The 24,601-nt window shown below is 39.6% G+C and overlaps 2 protein-coding genes across 2 annotated transcripts in view; one reads left to right on the forward strand and one right to left on the reverse strand.

Moving 5' to 3' along the window:
- The window catches only part of LOC309560740 (endothelin receptor type B-like), a 476,715-nt gene extending 462,538 nt beyond the window's left edge, over positions 1-14,177 (forward strand). The window contains exon 7 of the mRNA XM_082264380.1: positions 14,166-14,177. The gene's annotated coding sequence lies outside the window, so the exon portion shown is untranslated. The remainder of the gene's footprint in view (positions 1-14,165) is intronic.
- ZNF185 (zinc finger protein 185 with LIM domain) overlaps positions 1-24,601 on the reverse strand; it is a 202,507-nt gene that overhangs the window by 116,943 nt on the left and 60,963 nt on the right. Inside the window, exons 2-14 of the mRNA XM_082264384.1 lie at positions 20,375-20,443; positions 19,545-19,668; positions 16,712-16,783; positions 15,741-15,812; positions 14,051-14,137; positions 12,698-12,724; positions 12,405-12,470; positions 11,250-11,333; positions 9,345-9,425; positions 6,580-6,663; positions 6,400-6,441; positions 2,375-2,467; positions 952-1,014 (exon numbers count right to left, since the gene is read on the reverse strand). Of these exons, the coding sequence (XP_082120510.1) occupies positions 952-1,014; positions 2,375-2,467; positions 6,400-6,441; positions 6,580-6,663; positions 9,345-9,425; positions 11,250-11,333; positions 12,405-12,470; positions 12,698-12,724; positions 14,051-14,137; positions 15,741-15,812; positions 16,712-16,783; positions 19,545-19,668; positions 20,375-20,399 (920 nt within the window). The 5' untranslated portion in view covers positions 20,400-20,443. The remainder of the gene's footprint in view (positions 1-951; positions 1,015-2,374; positions 2,468-6,399; positions 6,442-6,579; positions 6,664-9,344; positions 9,426-11,249; positions 11,334-12,404; positions 12,471-12,697; positions 12,725-14,050; positions 14,138-15,740; positions 15,813-16,711; positions 16,784-19,544; positions 19,669-20,374; positions 20,444-24,601) is intronic.

Genomic DNA, 24,601 nt, shown 5'->3' on the forward strand with positions numbered 1-24,601 from the left:
CATTTTTTTTTTTTTTTTTTAAAGGAAATAAAAATGCATTTATCATTTTTCCCCATGGGAGCCTGCAAAGCATTGCACCGACGATCAGCATTGTGTGCCACGGCTCCTGCACCCACTCACACCATCTTTCTGCACGTACCTCTGTACAAGCTGTCAGTTTCAAAGCTGGAGTAACTGTTAACGAGTTACAAGGGCACTCACAGCACCTCCATAGTTCATTGCGAACTACAAGCTGTCTGCTGCAGTGGCAAATGGGACTTATAGTTAATTAATTCACTGATCACTGTGAGTGAATGACTGGGCTGTGTGGGTCAGAGCCCATTTGAAATAAGGCAGGACAGAGGAACCTCCACCTGCTGTCATAAGGAGGGGAACATGTTGTAGGTTACACCCTAAATATGGGTAGAACATGTTCTGAAAGGTGAGCATAGCCTTTAAAACCTTTTCGTTGTAGTAGAGTATTATACCATGTTGGCCATTGATGAATTAAATAAAATGTTAGCGGTGGGAGATGGGGTTGGGGGGGATTCCCCCATACACCTTGATGGCTGAATGGAAAAAACTGAATGGCCATCTTTAGCCACGTTTACATCAGTATAGTTGCATTTATAGAGTGTCTGATAAGACTCTGGATGCACAGAATTCAATTTTTATTAAACACTGCTATACTGGACGGCCTTAAAAACAGTTAAATACGGTATCTAGTCTGAAGAATGACATCGAGGACCCATTATCTGCATTTTTATGTATTTAGAAATTTATACGTGAACTCGATGCCACGCTGCAAGTATGAAGGAGGAGAAGTAGTTTTCCTTGAAACACAGGTCAGAGACATGCGCTTTACCTACTGGAACATATATGGTTGCCATGTTAACAGGTCCTCTTATCTCAGAAAACTACAAATCTATATTATTATTCATAGTGGTTTAAAAACAATAACTTTTTACAAACCTAGCTGGAGGTGGCTGAGTTGAAGTCTGCTTAGTCTGTGTTTCTGACCAGCTATTTTCAGATCTACAATAAATTTAACAAACATAATAAAATTGAGCAATGAGGCACATGTTCATATGATAGAGCAGAAATGGCAAACCTATGGAACACATGCCACAGTTGGTACACAGAGCCCTCTCTTTGGGCATATGAGCTAAGTCACCAAATCGCTACCCCCCAGCAGCCGAACCTCTGATTTATTTTTTTATATGCCTTCATATCTCTGCACATCAATGCGTTCCTTCTTATATATCAGTGCATAATGTCACACGGTTTTGTCTTTGCTTGGCTTGTTACCTGGGGATCAGGGAGTGTCTCCGCTGTGGGGCCAGACTTCCTCAACTTGGAGCATGGGGGGGCCCCCCTTGATTGGCTCACGTGGGGCCCATTAGATGGTGTCATCAAGTTCTGCCCGTTGACTGGTGGAGCCGCGCACATGCACCAGTGGGCTTGGAATGCATGGTGCTGCCCTGGAAGCTGTTGGGGTGGTGCTATGCGCTCCAGGCTCGGTTGGTCCCAGGGGCCACATGTGCAATAATCCCCTGAACTGGGCGCTGGTGTCCATCACCATATATAGGTCCCCAGGCAGGCTGTATCCAAAGTGCTTTTCCTTGGAGGACACCACTGGGACATCAGTAGAAACCACTTCTATTTACCAAGAGGTAATTACCATTTCCATCTTGGATGTAGGGCCCCATGGTCCACATATGTAGTATATAGTATATGGATTGCGTGATTCATGAAATGCACCAATGCTCATGATGAAGAACCCCATTATGGTCAATAGCCCTGCCCACACCTGAGCTCTCCATCACTTGAAAAAGCACAAAAGGTTTTTTTTATGGGCAGAATCGTACTTTTTTGGTCAGAAACACCCAAGTGGATAGGAACAGAGTTGATTATGGCAGGATGACCTACCTCTTGGAGAATCCTCAAAATACAAGAAGCAAGGGACGGTCTCAACCCACCAGGCTCAATTTATAGGTAAAATAATAATTCTGGGTAAACTATTCCTTTAAAAGTTCAATAGCCTGTAACTTGCTGCCTTCCTGGCTGCCCCGTACAGGTAAAATGGGAGCTGTTATTATTAGCCTTCTTGTGATAATGAAGGTTGTCTGGCTTGTTTTCCGGAGGAACACACCCAGAACAAGCATGACAACCAATAAAAGCTACAGAAAAGTAAAAATTACAGATTGTTGGAGATACTCTGGACACTTAACCAATAACAACACATAGCACAACACCTAACCAATCACAAAACACTTAACACAACATTTAACCAAAACAGCTCCTTATCAATAGATAACCTAGATTTTTTTTATAGACATGTTCATTTTACATACAGTATATACAGTACAAAAAGAAATCTCTAGCATTGCTGTACCTGTTGGCATCTTCAGAGAGATAAGATGACAGGTTTTTGGGGAGAGTCTGACTCTTCCTGGTGGTGCCAATCTCTTCATCTTGTATATCAATCCTTTAAAATACATGTGTTTTATTAGAATATATCACAAGTTAGTGATAAAACCAGAAATCAGACTGGCCAAGATCAAATACATTTGAATTGTAAGATAAATATTTTGATTAGGTTGTTCATAAGACAACTTTCACATCTGTGTGCGTGTTAGCACATGTGGTGTACATGTTGCACACATGTTGTGCATGCAGTATGGCATAGCACATATTAATTTCTGAAGGAATCCCAAAGCATATTTATGAACCAAACAACACACATGAAGCACCATTAAGCATACCATAACAACAGATAATATTAAACTTCTACTTTTTTCAGTTCAGTACCAAAAATAAAAAAAGTAGAGGCTTTGTTCTCCTAGCTATGATTAACACTGTTATACAGGATTTAAATAGCTTGTAATACACAAGCATGTAGTAAATCCTATGACAGGGCCTCATGGCCCTCCAAGACACTGACTATAAATATGGTAGACCTTTGCAACACAATGCAAAAATGCCAATGCGTTTCATGAGATATACGCTTTGAGTAGGAGGGTATATCCCGTGAAATAGGTTAGCATCCTTTAAGGTGTTGTACAGTGTTGCAAAAGGTCTATCATGTTGGTTATCCAGGTCTTGGAGGTTTACTACATGCTTGTGTATTTACAGCTTATGTGAATATTTTTATACACTTTTATTAATAAATGGTGTTTGAGGTAATGCACTGGGCTGGTGCCCTTTTCTTTTTTTTTTTTTTTTAAACACTCAAGCCCCGGAAGATTTTACCCCTTTCCTGACCAGGGCCTATTTTGCGATTCGGCACTGCGTGAATTTAACGGACAATTGCGCGGTCGTGCGACGCTGTACCTAAACGAATTTGACGTCCTTTTTTTCCCACAAACAGAGCTTTCTTTTGGTGGTATTTGATCACCTGTGTGATTATAACTTTTTGCGATATAAACAAAAAAAGAGCGTCAATATTGCAAAAATAACAATATTTTTTTATATGAAATTCCCCCAAAAAAATTTAAAAAATCAAATTTTTTTTAACATTTTAGGCCAATTTGTTATATGCTACATATGTTTGGTAAAAAAAAAAATCGCAAAAAACGTATTTTGATTGGTTTGCGTAAAAATTATTGCGTTTACTAACTAAGGGAAAGATTTTTGTCATTTTTATTGTTTTATTGGCGGCGATCTGCGATTTTTGTTGCGGTACTGCGACATTGCGGCGGACAGATCGGACCCTTGACTGACATTTTTGACACTTTCGGGGTTACCAGTGACATTAATGCAGTAATCAGTGCTATACATATGCACTGTTACTGCAAAATGACACTGGCAGGGAAGGGGTTAACTTTATTGGGGAAGGAGGGGTTAAGTGTGTCCCTAGGGGCGTGATTCTAGCTGTGATTGGACATGGCTACTGGTGTAGGAACAGTGATCAACGGTCCTACATAGTAGAACCGTATGATCACCATTCCTACATAGGGGAGAATGACAGGCGGCTTGCCTTTCTCCCTTCACGGCGGACGATCGCAAGTGACCGGCGGACATCGGGTCGGCCGGTCACACGCACGGACTTCCCAGGGAACGAGCCGGGCCGGCGTGTGCCTCCGCGGGCGCGCGCTCGCCCGCTATTGGCTCACAAGCAAGTGACAGGCTAGTGACGTACCGGTACGTCACTTTGCCTGGACAGGGCTGACCGCCGCAGTATATGTACTTGCGGCGGTCAGCAACCGGTTAATTTAGAATGATAGATTTCCAAAATCTGAAAAGGGCTGCACAGCCAGGAATGGATTTGACTGGTTACCCAGCCTTCTTGTTTTCAAGATCCTTTGTTATGTCCTGTAACAATTAGCACTGACATGGTGTTTCTTTTCACATATTATGAATTTTTGTATATAGCAGTTTGTGCAGCACTGTACTATTTAAAGGGAGACAGTACAGTTACAATACAATTCAAGACAAGATAGAGTTTTAGGAGGATTTTCATCTTTATTCCTCAAATTAACCAGTGATGAACTAAAGCTCAGGTGGAATCCAGTTTTGGTCTGGACTCACGGGAAGTTTTCACAGGATAGCAGGCCGCTAGCTTTATTAGCTCTGGCTGTGAAATGGATTCCTGTTCAGAGGGAAGGCAATAGTTGCTGCAAATGGGAACAAGCCCTTCAAATTTTGAAAAATAAAGAAATGGGAGCAAGCCCTTGCACAAATTGTCCAATTTTCCAACTGAAAAGCGTAATCTACACGTTCTTCATAGCAATAATAATGAAAAACAAAGTACAAAGCATTTTTACATATTCATGCTCCCTTGGCCAAGTTATCAGCAGTGGGAAAGAATTTATTCTAGAATTTTTTGTTTATATTTCTGACAGCTCAGCTGTTAGTCGCACGGACAGGAGAACTCAGCAGTGTAGATAATGGTTGAAAACCGGGATTCTCAAAGTGAATTTAACATTACATTATAACATACAGATTGCTTATGAAAGCAATTAGCATTCTGTATCACTAGAGAAATTGCCTTTGAGATGGAGATTTAAGAGGCAGGGGGTCCCTTAATGGTTTTGCTATGGTGCCCCATCAAACAAATGGAGACGTATTTTATAATGTCAACAGAATGTAGGACTCAGAAGTATTTATTTTTTATGTAATTAGAGAGCTGCTGCAAGTCAGAGCGCCTGTTTTTAGGAGTGTAAAAAAATGGTGAAAATAAGGAACTGAAAAATATTTATCATGATCACAGACAGTACACAACATTAGAATTGAATCTGTATGTTCAATGTTATGCATTTGGCATGCATCAAAACATACATGCCATACCCATGGCAAAAAAAAAAAAAAATCTGACAAAAGGTTTTATCCCTTCCCTGGTCTAATAAAAAAAAAAAAAAAAAAAAAAAGTCTCAGCTAAAATTTCACTTTGAGGACCACTGTAACTAAAATGAGATACTTTAGGTACAGCTTTATCAGGAACTACACACCTTCATGTAAGAGGATAACTAGAAAAATACTTTATAGTTTACTAAAAGGTCAAATTGTACTTTCAGAGAATGTGTATGATAAATGCAATTGTGCAAGTTGTGTCCAAGTGGCCCTGGACTGGATCCATCTGGCTCATCTGTATTTTCCAGATGGGAGTTCATGTGATGTATTGCATCAGAAAAATGTATTGCCAGCCCCTTCTAAATTAATTCACTCCCTAAGCAATGCATATTAACAGATGACACTCCATATGTTGTTGCAACACAAAGAACAGAGAAGTGTGAATGGGCCCTAAGTATGCAGGACTGCTGGGTCCGAAATCGCTTGCATGCCGCAGGCCTGTTTTTGCAGCACTGCAGATACTACACTGTGCAAATGTGTGTGCTGGGTGCCCTCTGTTGCCACTTCTTAATGTCCGGGTATGCTCTTCCAGTTAAGGGCTCATTCATGCCATAATGTGCATTACAGCACACTGCAGATTTGCTTCAAGGTGCAATTAACCTTGGATGCCAATGCCCTTCATACACTGTGTTACTGCAACTCGCAGTAACGTGCTTTTTAATGCATGATAATACACCAATGCACATTGAGCTGCCTTTCAAAGCACCCCAATACACCTTATTATGATCAATATTAGCCCACCCCAACACACAAATGCATATACAAATGCAGAAAAAAACATGCATGGCTTATTTTTTCATATGTATAAGTGCCATGACTGCCCATTCAAAATGAAAAGGTTGCTTAATGCTACCATCGAAGTATGTTGCAGAACCCCCCATTATGATGAGAAAGAGCCCTAAATTAAGGCAAAAAAAAAAAACGTAGTCTGATCAGTGGTTACGAGAGTTCCCACACTCAACAAGTTGGTGGAAAATGTGTTATTTACTACATAATTCACCTTTCAAAAGATTTTAGTACAATTTGTGTATATAAGAAAAAAGCATTTGCATGAATTAAACATCTCACCTTTTGGCCAAAAAGGGTGCCCCTGAATCTTGTGTGACAACTCTGAAATAAAAGTTAATGGAGAAATCTGTTAGATACATGAAGAGGTAGTGCAGTCTCTGAACTTTTTTATCCTTTCAAAAATAAGTAGCACAGCAAAAGGTGACTGACTGATGTTTACACCTTCTTGCTAACACTCACCCACTATTCCTTTTTGCTGCTGATATAACGTATGAGCGATCTTTAGATGTTGTGTTCCTCAGCACGCTACTTGCTTGTTCAGTCCTAAAAAAAAAAAAGAAGAAGAAGAAAATGATAATGTTAGTAACTGAAATGTTAGTAACTGAAATAAGACGTTATTTTGTTCATTTTGAATAGGTTTTCAATTGCCATACAGGTCTATAAGAATGAAAAACCCACTTAAATCAGGTCAAATACAGGTCCAAAGGAGGTCATCTGCAAGCCAAATGCACCTATCAGTTAATTCTAAATGATCTCAGAAGCATCAACCTTATGCCATCGACACATGGCCAAAGCCATCATCCCAGGCCCTTAGAGTGACTTGGAGGGTTAACCATCTAGAACAGACAAGGTTGTTATGAGGCTTGACCCAGCTGAATTAGCCGTCATCAAGAGCAGCTTACTGTGTTCACTGAGTTGATCCTTATCTTAATCTAGTGACCTTGGGTAAAAGCAATCAATCAACCATATTCTCAAGGATTATTGGCATGCCCTTTTCCAGACTTTTACATGAAACACAAAAGTATTATGCATTTTTAATTCAATGCAGGTAATCTGTTTACTTTAAGTAAGTGTTAAAAATGTGAAGTGCCCATGGTTTTGCCAAGCTTGTGCGGTCACTGTGCATAGCAATAATTGCAATAATGACAGAAGTGTAGTTGCTTCCACAGGTACATCCAATTATCTGTGAACCACAAAATTCATTATCATTCATGTGGTCTTTAAAGCAAACCACAGAACATACTTGTTCTCACCTGTCTTTTCTTTGTCTGCTTCCCTGACTTCAAGCAGAAGGACAGATCATCTGTTAACACCCTATTCCACCCATAATGTTTTTAATAGAGCAAACAGGGTTATAATGTGTTAGGGGTTTACTTCTGTCTGTGACCTTATTTGAGCGATTTACCTTAACATACTGGACCAGCAACACCAACAAAAGAATAACTGACAGCTCTTAATTTTTCCCTGCCCCAAAATATGTGTTGCCCATTTCAAATACACCTGCATTCAACGAAATATAGGACACCATTGCTGATGTCTTCCTATGTATATGGTAGCTGCCTGGCTGTGTCAGATCCTTTTGTAACAGAACTGACATTTACAAAAGGAGACTTTATTGCTGGTACCTATATAGCACTGTCAATTTACGCAGCGCTTTACATATTGTACATTCACATTAGCCCCTGCCCTGAAGGAGCTTACAATCTAAGGTCCCTAACTCACATACATACATACATACATATACTAGGGCCAATGTAGACAGGAACCAATACCCTACCAGCATGACTTTTGGAGTGTTGGAGGAAACCAGAGTACCAGAGGAAACCCACACAGGCACAGGGGGAACAGCAAACTCCAGGCAGGTAGTGCTGCAGTTGGGATTCGAACTGAGATCTCTCCTTTTGCAAATGCTAGTTATCTGTATGCAGTTAAGGAGTTCTGCCCTAACTGTGAGGATGCTTGCTGCATTTTTATGTCAGGCCAATGATTCATAAAGCATTGAAGGAGGTAAGCAATGGCAACCTATGTATGCATTTCTATACAGGCTTCCTTTAAAATGTATACTCATACATCCTATTTATTTAATCTAAAGTGGCAGAACTGGTTTGTGGGTCATCCATTCATTTCTAAAAGACAGATTAGGCTTCTATAATTCTTATTTACATTTTGCAAACTTACAAAACCATTCTATGGTAAGAAGACAGATAGGTTGAAACTCAGTTTTATTCTAATATGCATATGAAAAGCGTCTGAAGGTCAACATAAATATATAGATAAATTAACAGCAAAATTATAGAACTGTAATTATCGATCCCTTCTACTTGGCCTCACTGTTTAGACACTTTTAGAGAAGACCTTGGTTACTTATAGTACTCTATAGCTATTAACAATTTGTTCTTTGGGTATCATTAGCCATTAGCTTATTCTTGGAGCTTTCAATCAAACCAGTTAGCCATCTCAAAGCAAGCATTCTACTTAAGAAAGGCTACCACGAGGTGCTTCCATTTAAATTTGTTAGCAATAAAAAAAAAAACCTTTTGTGAGCCTGATTTTGGCTTCACACTCTTAAAAGAGTGACTTCTAAGGGCTCTTTCAAACAGGCGGACCGTTCAGATCCGCCTGTCCATTTTTTTGGCGGATCTGAACGTTCCCCCCCATGCATCCCTATGTAGCATTGGATGTCAGTGGAGAGCGCTGACATCCGATCCGTCAAATCTGGACGGATGGAAACCCTATTTTCCATCCGTCCAGCGGATCGGACCGACGGTCCGTTCCCATCTGATTTCCCCATAGAGATGCATGGGGATCTGACAGCTGTGTCTCCGCATACAGCGTGGAGACACAGCTGTCATCCTCCTGCTCAGCGTGGGATCGGCAGATCAATCCCCGCTGAAAAAAACGGAGTCCGTCCGACGGACGGAGTGTGTGAAAGGGGCCTAAGAGTTCGAATACAGGGCCGGACTTACTAAAACTGGAGCACTCAGAATCTAATGCAGCTGTGCATGGTAGCCAATCAGCTTCTAGCTTGTTCAATTAGCCTTTGATGATAAAACCTGGAAGCTGATTGGTTTCCAAGAAGAGCTGCACCACATTGAGCACTCTCTAGTTTTAGTAACTTAAAAATACACAGTTTCATCCCCCAGGTGTAGAAAAGGAAAGTTTTCGCTATTGCATGCAAAAATCATTTTAATTTGCTTCTTTTAATTTATAGAAATAATTGTCACCTCTTAACTTGCTCCTGCTGTGTGAATGTTGTCTCGTCATCTGAAAGGTCTGCCGACTTGTTCTTTATATTATATGGTGCCCTAAAAAAACATGATACAAAAGGGGACAGGTTATAATGTTAAAAGAGAAGTGCTAATTTTGAAAACAAATAAAATTCACCTGGGTGGATGCAGCATTGATCTGATGCTACATCTGCCCCCCACTGCCATCTGTCCCCCACTGCCTTTAAGACTGAGAACTAAACTATCAAAGACTGCTGATTGCTCAGTGCTCTGTCTTCAGTAAGCAAAGAACCAGTGACTGTCAGTCATCTCTTCTCTGATCTGCAACTCCAGTTCACTGGAGCGCTGCGGAATGGCTGGCTTAGGCTCTTAGTGGCTTCCTGAGAGGCTGAGCTAGCTGCCAGTCATGCATTTGGGTGGATCCAGACATTAAAATCGGGATCACTCCAAAGTCTGGACTGGCTAATTGGCATCAACCAACTGCAGATTTTACCCATTGTGGGCTTAATCTGGGTCACAGGAGTGCAAAACTAAGTGCACTCCTTTGTCCCACAGAAGAAGTAGGGCCAAAAGAACTTAGGCCCTACCTTTCCTTTAATGATTGAGAACAAACTGTGCCCATGTTCCCTTTTTTATTATAAAAGAATTATTAAAGCCAAACCGCAGTCAAAATATGTGCTTTTAATTCTTAGATAAGAGTCTGAAAAGATTATAACCTTTGTCAGTTTTTTATGGTCATCTGTTGGGTAGATTTCATCCCACTTCCTGTTCTTTTAAGGTGCTGACTAACTAACCTGACAAATCTTCCCCAATGATGGACAACAAAAAATTTGGCAACAGACTCCAATAAACACCAATAAAGCCCTTGCAGAGCTTCCAATTCTTTCCAATCTGTTCAAAATTACAAAATGATTTCGGTTGGAAGTGGGTGTTAACCCCTTCACCTCTCACATTCCCTTATTGACCAGATACATTTTTACATTTCTGCTATGGGTGTTTGGCAATAACTTTCTCATTACCTAAGGTAACATAATAATACATATATTGTTTTTTTGCTTGGGACAAACAAGGCTTTCTTTTGGTGATATTTTCTTGCAAAAAAATTATTTTTTTTTTATGCAGTCTATAGGCAAAATAACAAAAAAAAAAAACTATTTTTTCTACTTTGATCAGTGCCAGTTTAAACAATATTTTAAACTCCAAAATTATGATTCTGGCACAAAGCAAGCAAAGATAATCACAAATGAAATTCTGGGCTTTCCCTATTGCGCGTATTTTTTAATACAACACTTAAAGTGATTCTAAAGGCAAAAATTGTATTTTTTAAAAATAACAAACATGTCATACCTCCCTGTTCTGTGCAAAGGTTTTGCACAGAACAGCCCCTATCCTACACTTCGTGAGTCCCCCGCCTGTGCTTCTGGCCCCTCCCCACTGTCAAGTGCCCCCATAGCACACACAGAGCACGGCTCAGCCCAAACCCCCGCTCTCTCCTCACTGGTTGTAATAGACAACACCACTTAATGCAACGTGGAAGCATCAGTCCTGTATTGAAAGCAAGGATACGGAGAGCCCAGCCCACCCACAACCCAGTGCATCAGAGAGAGGAGGGGAGTGCTGACTTCCAGGGGATAAAGTAAGTCAAAGCAGATTTTACTGGAACCCTAGGCAAATTAGCATTTAATTTCCCGATTGCGAGGGAAGGTATTTTTTATAAATTCCTGGAGTTCAGCTTTAAATAAACTATACACACTGTTAATAAGCCAGACCAACATCACCAGTTAGTTTCCCAGAACCAAAAGGTGTCAACCCTACCCCAATATCCAGAATAAAATAAAAATTTGGGGCACTAAAAGCACAAAATAATAGTATTAATGAAATGTCATCATCTTTTTTGCTTACAGTTTCTTGTACTCTTCTGTAGACATTTTGTAGCCAGTAGCTGTTGGGACTCTTGGAAGGCTGGTTGTACGAGCCTGGATTTGGCTGATAATAAAATAAATATTTTTAATGGAAGAAATAATTAATTTTTATACCGAAGCCTATACATTTATCATGGCCATATGTGTTAGGTTGGTTGCAGGCTCAGCACATGTATAAAGGTCACTGAAAACCTAAATTTACCTTTTCACTACTTTATACTACTTATTGATAAGTAGTCATGGACAAAGAAAGGGACAGTTGTTTCTGCCCACTTTTGTTCAAAATACCTAAAAATGAAAGGGGTTCTGAGGGGGATGGCTTATCATAGCTGTAGATGTAAATTCGGGATTTTCCTTAGTAACGTATGTAAAGTGGCGGCAGTCTTAGATGTCTGCATTTATCTTTCATATTCTAAAATCTAGTACACTCTGATATGCCAATATATATTTATAAATTATTATTGTTAATATTATACAGGATTTATATCGCGCCAACAGTTTACACAATGCTTACAGCGTTAAGACTTCAGAAAGGAACGTCAAGGTCTTGTCTGCCCCTTCCATCTCCCTTGCCTCATTATTGGTCACTGTGGCCACCAAATAGCCAATTAGGTTTCAGCACTAACAGTGAGGCATGGAAGGGGGTAGAGTAGCCATATTAGATTGTCCTGGGTTTTGGGGATCCCTGGATTATCTGCTTGACAGCATATCTGAACTACAATGTATATGAATATTACATTCTAACATCAGGAGCTGCGGTTTGTAAAAAATTATTTACCGGTAGTGCCAAAGAAATTGCATATACAGAGAAATAAGCCATAATTGTTTCATATTGCTCTAAAGCGGTCAACCTAAGAGCAGTGATAACATCTGCAGGTGCCCCTGGATTTTCTATAAATGTCATGCAATGCTTATGGGCAATTTGAGAAAGGATAGTACTGTGGCATAACAAATTTAGAAATGTTTCATGAACGCAGTTCAGAAAGTTCCTTGGTGTGGTGAATACTGTATTTTGGAACCTGCATCCTTAATGTAGTTCATGTAACCATAATTAATATTTTACTCTTCATTTTATATTGGTCAATCAATGTAAATTCGCCATATCTTTTATTAGGATTGTAAAATAAATCATTACCTTTTCTGGTATCCATTGTAGAAAGTTGGGTTTTTCACTTGAGAGACCGCATTTACTGGCTGTCCCCTGCAATTAAGTAAAATATTGTTTATTTGCTGCCATGCTTGTGAGCTCGATATCAAAACCGTTGTAAATGAAGATTATTCAGTAAATGTAAAGTGATTTTCAGTAAATTTTTTTATTATTCGAAGATCTCATGGGATTTTCATTTTCTTTTTTGCATTATTACATTCTAATACTACATTATATTCGGTTATGTTGTATTATCACATGGCTTATAGCACCAAACTCACCTTATGATGTATGAGGTTGCTGGCCTGCTAAAAGAAAAGAAGAATGAACACCCAGTATAAGCTTTGAGACTACATTCACCACTTTTGTGCCACTTAAATAAGTTCACATAAATAGGTTCCCCTTTGGAACTGGTACATTATTCCTCATGGTCTTGGGCTTATCTACTGCCAGCAACACTAATCTTAAAGAGGAAGTAAACCCATTAATTTAACAGTTTGAAAAAACAGTTACATTTCTGGCACGTGCCCGAAATGTAACACTCCCATTGGTTGTGCTCTCAACCAAACTGTCAAACCATCCAATGGCTGGTATCATAACTGATCACATATACAGCATCATGGGAGTTGAAGATTAAACAGAGGCCAAGATGGCAGCTTCCTTGCTAGAAAACGATAGGAGGGTTTACTTCCACTTTAAGGCTACGTTCACATCTTGGCGTTGCTATTACAGGCGTTTTTATTGGCGTTTTTTGCAGGCGTTTTACAGGCGTTTTTTGTGCAGGCGTTTTTAGATTGAATAGAGACAAATGGAAAACGCCTGTAATCTGCCCAAAAAGAAGCTCATGTACTTTTTTGAGCGTTGGGCGTTTTGCTGACAGCGTCAAAACGCTCAGATGAGAACAGGGGCCATTGAAATGAATAGGATTTGTCTTGTTGGGCGTTTTGAGAGCTGATCCTAGAGCAGAAAAACTCCCCAAAAACGCCCCAAAACACCTACATGTGAACAGAGCCTAAATTATTTTCAGAAACATTTATTTAGAGAAGGGAGGAATATTAAAAAATGTTTTGTGGTGTTTATGTTTGTACAGGCCAACTGATTTCTGCAATTAGCTTTCATGGACAATATATAGGTACCAAGTCCATCAAGCTCTGATGAAAAATAAAAATCCCAACTCCAGCACATTTTTTTTAACGTTTTTTATAAAGTAGGAACTCGGTTAACTTTCTATTGCAGTTTTTGTCTCCACTTGGAAAGTGTCCCCTCGCTTCCTGTTGCTTTGAAGGTATCAGACAGAACATGAAGTGAGGGAAACTCTTTAAATATTTTTTTTTAGTAAAGTAGGAATGTCTTTCAGGTTTAATTGGTGTCTATGTATCCGCTGAAGAGATTCTTCCTCACTTCCTGTCCAGGCATCAGACAGAACAGGAAATTAGGTTAAATATGCTCAACAGTGACATATGCAAGTTTTAAACCCTGGTAGTAGTTCCAAACTTCGCCCTTAGCTGAAACAAAAAAACTACAAAATAGCCTCCTGTTAAGGTTTAAATGATTCCTCCAGCTCAAGGATAAATGCATAGTACAAATTATAAAGCAGGTTTACTGTTCCATCATTATACAGTAGGATCACTCACTTGTTGCCTGTGGTATATGGTGGTGACGATGGCTGAGATGTTGTGGACGGTGTTGTATTGTTTTCAGTGGAGCTGTATGAGAACCGTCTGTTGAAATTAAAAAAATAAACAAAAGTATGAATTACACATTGATTTTTAGGTATAGAATAGGCTTACCAACCCACAATCCTATTTCATATCCATTACATACCACTGATGAACAGTGAACACAAATTTGCTGATGTAGGACTGAAATCAGGAGGCCCTTTGAATACCCCTTCTCAAGTGCCACTGACATCTAAATTTCAGGCACAGATATTGCTTCATAAAGTGCAGTCCAATTTCCTCTTACTATGAAAGAATACCTTCCCGCTTCACAAAATCAAGAGGATACTCTCTTGGTCAACATTCTATAGGGTTATTTCTTATAATGGCCCATTCACACCTGTTAGTTTCAATATGTACCAGTACCATCACACACCAGTGCACCATGCTCACATTAACATGTTGCAGTACCGTTCATTTTTTCCCCCCCCATAAATCCTATTAGTTCGAATAAGTACAAAAACGTAAAAATACATTCACACCACAGCAATCCATATCTCAGCCACTTAGCCAACATAGGGGCATTTAAGATATATGGAAAACAGATGGTAGTAAAAATTAGCCTTATGGATAGTAACAAGTTACATAACCAACAACTAATAAGATTCATGAACAACCAACCTGCAATACCACATCATATCCAAAAGCCCCAAAGGACTCTGGAGTAGCCCACAAAGCCGCAGAGAGCAGCGTACCATTTATTTTTATTGGCACTCTAAAACCCTAAGGCATGGGTGTCCAACCTTTTGGCTTCTCTGGGCCACATTAAGCGTAGAGAAATTTTCTCGGGCCGCATATAAAATATATACTATAGTTAAGGTATATCAGTAATAAAACGCCACTGCACCCTTCCCGCACCGCTGCACCCCCTGTACTAATTTAACACAACTAGAGGATGATCAAATGAAATGGAATCAGTATACAGAGGGTTACTTCTTCTAAGAGATATTAAAGGAACACTCTAACCACCCTGACCACTTCAGTGATTTGAAGTGGTCATGGTGGTAGGAGTCAAACACTGCACATGCTCTCCTCCCCCCCCCTCCCCTCTGAGGTAGCCTCTGCCCACTGTTAGTTGGAAGCCGCTGTGGCCATGCCCCCGACCCGACTTCCTTTCTCCCTAGCAAAAAAAAAAAAAATTGTCAGGGGGCAGTGGGCCGCATTGCCTGGGGTTCCAGGCCGCATGTGGCCCCCGGGCCGCAGGTTGGACATGCCTGCCCTAAGGTAATGGCACTTTTCATATTGCGTGTACATTAAAGCAACATAACGAAGTCAGTGGACTCTGAATACTAATAGCCTTTTATATTTTGTGTATTTAGAAACAAATCCAGCCATTTTTTTCAAGTGGTCCACTGAGTTGGCAAGAACCAGATGCACTCGGAGACCTTTCCTCACTTTTACTGAAAAGAACCATTTTAGTATGAAGAAGATAAACCTCTTCTCCTGCAGCCATGGAGTGCCCCCTTGAGTTTTGTAATCTCTGTAAGGTGGAGAACTTTGTTTTACAGTATATGGTATATATGCATTGATCATATTCAAATTTCTTTAATTTAGTTGCCCTTTTAATAGTGTGTACTGTATATATCTGGATTGATCTATCACTTACTTATTGATTGATTGAACAGGTGGAGAAGAGGAGCTTGTGATGATCTCTTTAGCTGTAAATATTCCAGAGTTTCTGAAGAAATAAAAAGGTTATATATATGGTGTCAATTATTTTGTGCTTTAGGATGTTACTTGTAAAAACAGAACTAGAATAGGTTATTTTTTGTAATAGAATTACCAAGGACTTCTGGCTTGCAGCACTGAGGATCCCCCAGTTCAAATCCCTGTTAGAGTACTATCTGCATGGAGTTTGCATGTTCTCCCTGTGCTTGTGTGGTTTTCCTCCAAGTACTGCAGTTTCCTCCCACACTTCAAAGGCATTTTGGTAGGTCAATTTGTTTTAGTTTAAATTGGCCATACCGCTGTATGTGTTTGCGAGTATGTATGTATGTATGTATGTATGTATGTATGTATGTATGTATATGCATGCCATACATTTTACAATTTTCTTATTTAATTTTCTTTAGATTTACCTTCAACTATGTAGTGCAAGGGCCTGCCTGATTGCATACAAATTGAAAGTATTTAGGTTTGACCTCAAATTATATAGTTTTGGTAAACCTAAAGAAAAGTTGCATAAGAAAATTATATAATGTATAGCCAGTTTTAGGGACCTTAGGTTGTGAGCGCCTTTCGGGCAGGAACTGATGAGATTGTATAGCAATTATGTAAATTGCCAGTGCTTTATAAATACCTGCAGCGGTAGTAAGGAAGGATGCTGTTGATTACAATTAGCTTTCCTGTATAATCAAAAGAAGCAACAGGCTTTCTAACATGTCAAATTCCTAGGTAGAAAATCTAAAGCTATACTGGCCCCACCTAGGCAAGTGCTATAAAAGTTCTATTTGCTAGAGACACACCTTTCAACTTGTTGAGGGAGGACATTATTGAACACGTTAGATGAAATATACATTTTTTTTTATTTGCATTACTCCAAAAGACTATTTCTACATTAGCTGCTTTCACACTCACCTGTCAGGCTCAGATTCTGGGGTTGGGGACCACAAGAGTTTTCTGCCCTCAAGTGCCTTCAGCTGCGGAGATCTAAACGACAGAAAATGTATTTATTCTAGGGGTGCACAGAGATTTTATCTGCATTTCTTTGTCATATACTGTATGTTTTAATTTAATAACTTTAATAAATAATTTTGGACACTTAACTGATTATCACTAGGCATAGTTGCAAATGTATAGATGTAACTTCCTACATCTATGACACTCTAGGATTTTACAATGATTCCACAAGACAATTGTCGTTGTCCTGCAGGTACATGAATTTGGGGCATGCAGCATGTATGAAGGTGTAACAAGGCCATTGGGGTTGATTTACTAAAGGCAAATCCACTGTGCACTACAAGTGCACTTGGAAGTGCAGTCAATTAGATCTGAGGGGAAGACCTGAAATGAGGGGAAGCTTTGATGATTTTGATCATCCAATCCTGTGCAAGCAAAAATGCTGTTTATATTTTCCTTGCATGTCCCCCTCAGATGTACAGTGACTGCTCTTCCAAGTGCACTTTCTAAGTGCACAGGGGATTTGCCTTTAGTAAAATAAACCCCATAGTGTCCATATGGTTACTCCATTCTCACTGCAGCTGAGGTTCTATGAGTAAGGCTGTGTGCCAAAATGCGTAAGCCTTCCCGTTACTGGATTTTACAATGTAGCAAATAAAGGTTTAACTATACAGATAGTACGGAGTTGCCAGCTTCTTCTCGTTGAAATTATGATTTTGAATAGAGAACAGATACTCTTGCCTGAACACAGGTATTCCAATCCCATGAAGTCTCAGGTTGAGCACTGACATTTCTGTATATACTGCTTTCAACGCAGCTGGGCTCCCACTCTGTTGTTGCAACTATTACCCCCCTCGGGGATTAGAGACACTAATTTGCCATCAGGTCTGCTCCCCTTGATTGAAAGTAGGCACTGGGTGGATCCATAGCCAATAGACAGCCTGCTATGGTCTATAGAATCAGCCCATTGCCTGCTGTCAATCAAAGGAGAGAGTGGATCTAATGGGGAATGGTCCCCCACCTTCCAAATTGGGGTCAACCCACTGTCAGCATCACAGGCTGCAGCCCATTAGTTGTGAAGCCAACAGCATGTCAACACAGTGAAGCCAACACTGTCCTTCCAGCTTGTCAACTGTGAAGGAGCCTGCCCTTCACAACCAATGGGGGAGGGGGAAAAATGCTGTCTGCTACAGAGCATACAGGAACAGGCATTCAGCCTGTCTCTGTACGTCAAATACAGCTGGTCTTACTTATCTCTAGTTTTGTTATCTATGAACTGGGGGTAGTTATTTTTTTAATTTGGTGCAGTATTAGAGCCACTTTGTAAAGAAATGACCTGAATTTTCCACACGGGTTGGTACAGTTAGCAAAACTGCCAGCAGAAATGTTTGAATTTGAAGCAGGCCATTTTAAATATTGCCAGAAAAGTGAGCAAATGCTTTACTAAGTAACCCCCCAGTGTGTTATGGAAAAAGATTCTGACACTTTTAAACATTCACTGGTAGAAAATCAATCAGTTCAGTTTTTCAAAATGCACCTGTAGTGAATGTTTTTCAAGTTATTTTTGCTTGTTTTAGATTGGGGGAGTGGTTAGAATCTCTGTTGATTTTTTATGCAGTATGTGTCCCTATTGCAGAGATTTTCACATACTGTTTTATCACCTTGATAGAATATTGGGATAAATTAAAAAAAATGACAGTTGTCCCCAGCAGAAGTAAAAAAAGGAATATCTTCCAATAGGGAAACCTGTTCCAAGTAACTATCAAAGTTGGCATTTACCCTGGCTTTGGTAAGATGTTTGCTCACTTCCTTCCATGTCTCTGGAATGGCAAGTGAAAGGGAAGCGTCTTCATTGGAGACTCACGAAGTGATAAAATCCTGACTAACGTTCATGCCCTTCTACGATCTAATCTAAAACCAAAATAATTTGTTTTGAATGGAGTTCTGCTTAAGGGCGCTTTATTTCTTCATGATGCAGTAGCATGCATTTGGGCTTGTTTACACTAACGCATCATGGTAACATACTGTAGGCCTCATTCTCACAGGCATATCTATGAGGGATCATTCATGTTTGTTAGGATTCAGTGGCTGCAGGACACAGCCGCTGGTCCCAAATTGACAGCCTTGTGGGCACATGTCCCCAAATGCACGCTGTCAACGTTCGGGGGCATACCTGTGAACGGTTATCAAACTGGGACCAGTGGCTGTGCAACCTCTAGGTCCCAATAAACATAAATGGGACTGCTTGGATGCAGATGGACAGAACATCCGTGCATCCACGTGTGAAAATTCACCAATATTAACACACCAGCATCGGTTCTGTAAAAGCACTCTTATTACCCTAATCATTTAATAGCTATTACAAACGCTCTGACAGTTTTAGTGTTTGAATGCAGAATTTTGTTCAGGGCAGAACAGCTTGTAGAAAGCTTTATTTAAGATACTATCCTCTCCTGATGAAGTGCTCTCTGCAGGGATGAAACAGGGCAGAATGTTTGTAGTAGCCGTTTCACCATTGGTGGAATAATAGCGAATGCAGCTAGAGTTTTTTTAATTGATGGTTTCTTAATCGTGTGTGTTATTTCAGAAGAGAATCATTACTACTTATGGAATTACCTTGCATAAGAAAAATATTCAAAAGCCTGTCATTAGGTTTGTAGATTAAGCCTATAGATGCTGCCAGGAAAATACAAGCTTATAATTAAACGATTGAAGAGAAGAACACTATACTTTTATGAAACAAGGCCTATATAAGCTCTTTTTTTTGTAATGAGCAGTAAGTAAGTCTTACACAGGGCTGGTGACATCATCTCTCTCATCCTCAGAGCCTTGATGAATCCAGCTCTTGTCCGTTTTCAGTTTTGTCCGCACTTTCATCTGTTTCAGAATAGTTTGCCGGTCCTGATCTTTCCCTCCTGAAATCATTATAAAAGTCTCCAGTTAAAGTTCAGATCATTTCACTTCAGTGAGTAACTTTTTGTTTTTTGTTTCTCGAGTGTGATAAATTATTTTTTTGGGTGTATAACACTTCAGTGCCAAAATTTATGACCTGGAAACGCCCATGCAAAAAAAAAAAAAATAAATAAAATAACACTCCAGTTTTCAGACCTAAAAGCTAAGTGGTTAGAGCTAAATCCAGAGCAGGACTTATTAGGCAGGAGGAAAATCATTATTAGAATATTGCTGTATATTATATTATAATTATTATTATACAGTATTTATATAGTGCCAACAGTTTGTGCAGCGCTTTTTAATATAAAGGGAGACAGTAAAATTTAAATACAGTTCAATACAGAAGGAATAGGAGGGCCCTGCTCATGGAGCTTACAATCTAAAGGAAGGGGAGCTACAAAAAGTGATAGCTAACACAACACTTTATAAACTGTAAATTCACTTCAGCCCTGCCTTTATGGAACTCTGAGTTAACTATCTCACATGCATACATGGGCCAATTTAGACAGAAGACAATTAACCTTCCAGCATGAATTTGGAGTGTGGAAGGAAACCAGTGTACAGGGAAACATGCAAACCCTACAAAGACCGTGTTCTGGTTGGGATTTGAACCAAGAGCTGCAAGCTACTGTGCTTCCCCACCTACAAAATGTGCATTAAAAAAATTACCTTTATTTGTTTGTACAGATGTCATTGTTGCTGCCAGTCTTTATCCACGTCTATTGTATTCTGATAAACCTGAAAAACAGAATACATTATTATATTACTTAAAGAGCAACCATATAATTTAAAGCGGAACTTCACTCGCTCAATCAACATTGACTATATTGAATACTTAAGTTGCTAGCATTAGAAAATAGATGAAACAATATTTCATATTTAATTGTTTTGTATTTGTTTTAATTTTCTTCATTTACTTCCTGGTTTCCAGGCCTAGGCAGATGATGTCATACCTCCTAGGAGTCTTCAGGAGGGGAGAAGGGGTCAGCTAAGCACGGTCTCCTGCCTGAATGTCTAAGCTAAGGGCAGATGATTCCAGGAAGTAAATGCTACATGAATCATCTGTCTTACAGATGGCCACGGAAAAATTCTAGCATGGAGATATGGATGAATGGGTTAGTTTGCTTTGAGTATTACAAATAAATTAATTATCTTTTTTGGTTTGTGGTGCTCCGATGCAGTGTAGTTCCACTTTAATAAAAATGTTCATTGATCCTACATCTAAATACTTATTAGAGTACAGGTAGAGCAACAGCTGAGCAAAAATAACCTACAGTGCATTGAGAAAGTATTCGGCCCCCTTGAACTTTTCGACCTTTTGCCACATTTCAGGCTTCAAACAAAGATATAAAACTGTAATTTATTTTTGAAGAATCAACAACAAGTGGGACACAATCATGAAGTGGAATGAAATTTATTTAAATAATAAATTCAAACTTTTTTAACAAATAAAAAAACTGAAAAATTGGGCGTGCAAAATTATTCAGCCCCCTTAAGTTAATACTTTGTAGCGCCACCTTTTGCTGCGATTACAGCTGTAAGTCGCTTGGGGTATGTCTCTATCAGTTTTGCACATCGAGAGACTGAAATTTTTGCCCATTCCTCCTTGCAAAACAGCTCGAGCTCAGTGAGGTTGGATGGAGAACGTTTGTGAACAGCAGTTTTCAGTTCTTTCCACAGATTCTCAATTGGATTCAGGTCTGGACTTTGACTTGGCCATTCTAACACCTGGATATGTTTATTTGTGAACCATTCCATTGTAGATTTTGCTTTATGTTTTGGATCATTGTCTTGTTGGAAGACACATCTGTCCCAGTCTCAGGTCTTTTGCAGACTCCATCAGGTTTTCTTCCAGAATGGTCCTGTATTTGGCTCCATCCATCTTCCCATCAATTTTAACCATCTTCCCTGTCCCTGCTGAAGAAAAGCAGGCCCAAACCATGATGCTGCCACCACCATGTTTGACAGTGGGGATGGCATCATCAGGGTGATGAGCTGTGTTGCTTTTACACCAAACATAACGTTTTGCATTGTTGCCAAAAAGTTCGATTTTGGTTTCATCTGACCAGAGCACCTTCTTCCACATGTTTGGTGTGTCTCCCAGGTGGCTTGTGGCAAACTTTAAAAACGACACTTTTTATGGATATCTTTAAGAAATGGCTTCTTCTTGCCACTCTTCCATAAAGGCCAGATTTGTGCAGTATATGACTGATTGTTGTCCTATGGACAGAGTCTCCCACCTCCGCTGTAGATCTCTGCAGTTCATCCAGAGTGATCATGGGCCTCTTGGCTGCATCTCTGATCAGTCTTCTCCTTGTATGAGCTGAAAGTTTAGAGGGACAGCCAGGCCTTCGTAGATTTGCAGTGGTCTGATACTCCTTCCATTTCAAGATTATCGCTTGCGCAGTGCTGCTTGGGATGTTTAAAGCTTGGGAAATCTTTTTGTATCCAAATCCGGCTTTAAACTTCTCCACAACAGTATCTCTGACCTGCATGGTGTGTTCCTTGTTCTTCATGATGCTCTCTGAGCTTTAAACAGACCTCTGAGACTATCACAGTACAGGTGCATTTATACAGAGACTTGATTACACACAGGTGGATTCTATTTATCATCATTAGTCAATTAGGTCAACATTGGATCATTCAAAGATCCTCACTGAACTTCTGGATAGAGTTTGCTGCACTGAAAGTAAAGGGGCTGAATCATTTTGCACTCCCAATTTTTCAGTTTTTTATTTGTTAACAAAGTTTGAAATATCCAATAAATTTCGTTCCACTTCATGATTGTGTTCCACTTGTTTATGATTCTTCACAAAAAATTACAGTTTTATAGCTTTATGTTTGAAGCCTGAAATGTGGCAAAAGGTCGCAAAGTTCAAGAGGGCCGAATACTTTCGCAAGGCACTGTAAATAAATTTATAGAACAGACGTATCTTATGGTTAATATATGTTACTCTAATGTTCACCATACACCCCAAAAAAATCTTAGAGAAAAAAATTGGGCCCTGTGTGTAAAACAAATTCCTCACTCTGTAGTAACCAATCAGAAATAATGTTCTAACTGATGTGACCATAGTGAAATAGTCTCTGAATGTTGCTGAACTTTGTACATCATTTATTGCATTTCCCAGAGCTGGAAAATATATGACATAATCCATGGTCATTAATGTAGCCATAAAAACAACTGAATCATTAGGACGACTAATTGGGTCACCAATAAGCCTTAAATGAAATTCATTTTGCAACATACAAAATGTAATCGTGTTAGAAGTTAAACACAGTCATCTGCAAATGACAAATACCCCAATGGAGTTCCTGCATTCCAGTCTGAATGAACCACATCGTACACAGACAGACATGACCTGCACTCATCATTACCAATGGGATGTGCAGTGATTGAGGTCATGCCATCCTGTTCTGTGCTGGTGATAATTTACAAATCTGCTTTCATTATTACCAAGCTGGTGAAATGTGCAACACAATTATAAGCCAAACGCAATTTACTAATCAAGAATTTCGTTTTCTGTGGTTTACTTTTATAGGCAGCTCTTTATGGACAACCAAAATCTGAGTTTTTTTTCTGACTCTCCATTTGTTTCTTAACTATTGGTAGTTCTAAAAATGATCTGTTGGTAGGCTCAGGTCATTGCTCTAATATTGTCAGTACAATCTTTATTGTAAGCAGTGACATTTGGTTTATTCAACTCCAAAAAGAGTTACCTTCAAGGCATGCCTCTGGTTGGAATTGTCACAGTTGCCAGTGTGCTTTTGTCATCTCTTAAAGCCCCCCTTCAGCGATGGTCCCTCACCGCCTTCTTTTCCTTGGCTTTTTCCAGGTGTCACATCCCAGTGCTGGGAGTTCATGCATCTTAGCACCGGGGTGTGCAGAGAACATACATTCTAAAGCATCTTGTGAGGTGGAAGGTAACAAACCTTTGTTGTGGGAGACGCATAATGGGGTTAATTTACTAAAGGCAAATAGGCTGTACACTTTGCAAGGGAAGATGCACTTTTCAAGGGAATTTTTCCCCAGAGCTTAGTGAATGAGGTGAAGTTTTTCTGACTTCCATCATCTAATCATGTGCAAGCAACAATGCGGTTTTATTTATTTTTTCCTGCGTAAAAGTGAAAATTCACCACATTCACTAAGCTCTGGGGAAAATTCTCCCACAAAGTCCAACTTCCCTTGCAAAGTGAACAGCCTATTTGCTTTTAGTAAATCAACCCTGTCTTCCCCTGATGGAGTGCTCTTGGCATGGATGGAACATGGATGGTGCATGTTTGTAGTAGTGGTTTTAAAATTCATAAAATAAAAGTAAATGCAACTTAATATTTTTGAGTGGCTTGTTTCCTAAACATATGTACATTTTCCTTGCACATGATTGGGCATTCTCTAAAAAGTGACATTTCGCAATATTCACTAAAGATCTAAGGCAAATTCACTTGCAGAGAAAAGCTGATAAGCTTTTAGTAAATTAAGCCCATTGTCTCTTTTGCAATAAAAGCTTTCCTGCTTAAAACAGTTTAACCCCTTTCCGCCGAGTGTATTTATATATGTGGCCCTATGGAAGTGGGTCTTAACCCTATGAGGCAACATATATGTGTACTTGTGGCCAGTACTGGGACAGAGCCATCCAACTCCCAGGGCAAGGATCCAGAACTGTAAAACTGAAAATTGAAAGGATTTAAAGAGGTGCATGGAAGCCAACCAGCCCCCAGTCTGATGTACATCAGATTGGGGGCTGGCTGGCTTCCATGCACCTCTTTTAATCCTTTCAATTTTCAGTTTTTCTGATACAGGGATGGAGACGCTGGGCATTATCTGCTGGTGTTTTTTACTTAAAGTCCAAAATGGCCTATATTGTTCATGTAACCAGGGATGGAGACACTGTGACT

Source organism: Pelophylax lessonae, assembly GCF_965119305.1.
Source record: "Pelophylax lessonae genome assembly, chromosome: 7".
NCBI lineage: Eukaryota > Metazoa > Chordata > Amphibia > Anura > Ranidae > Pelophylax > Pelophylax lessonae.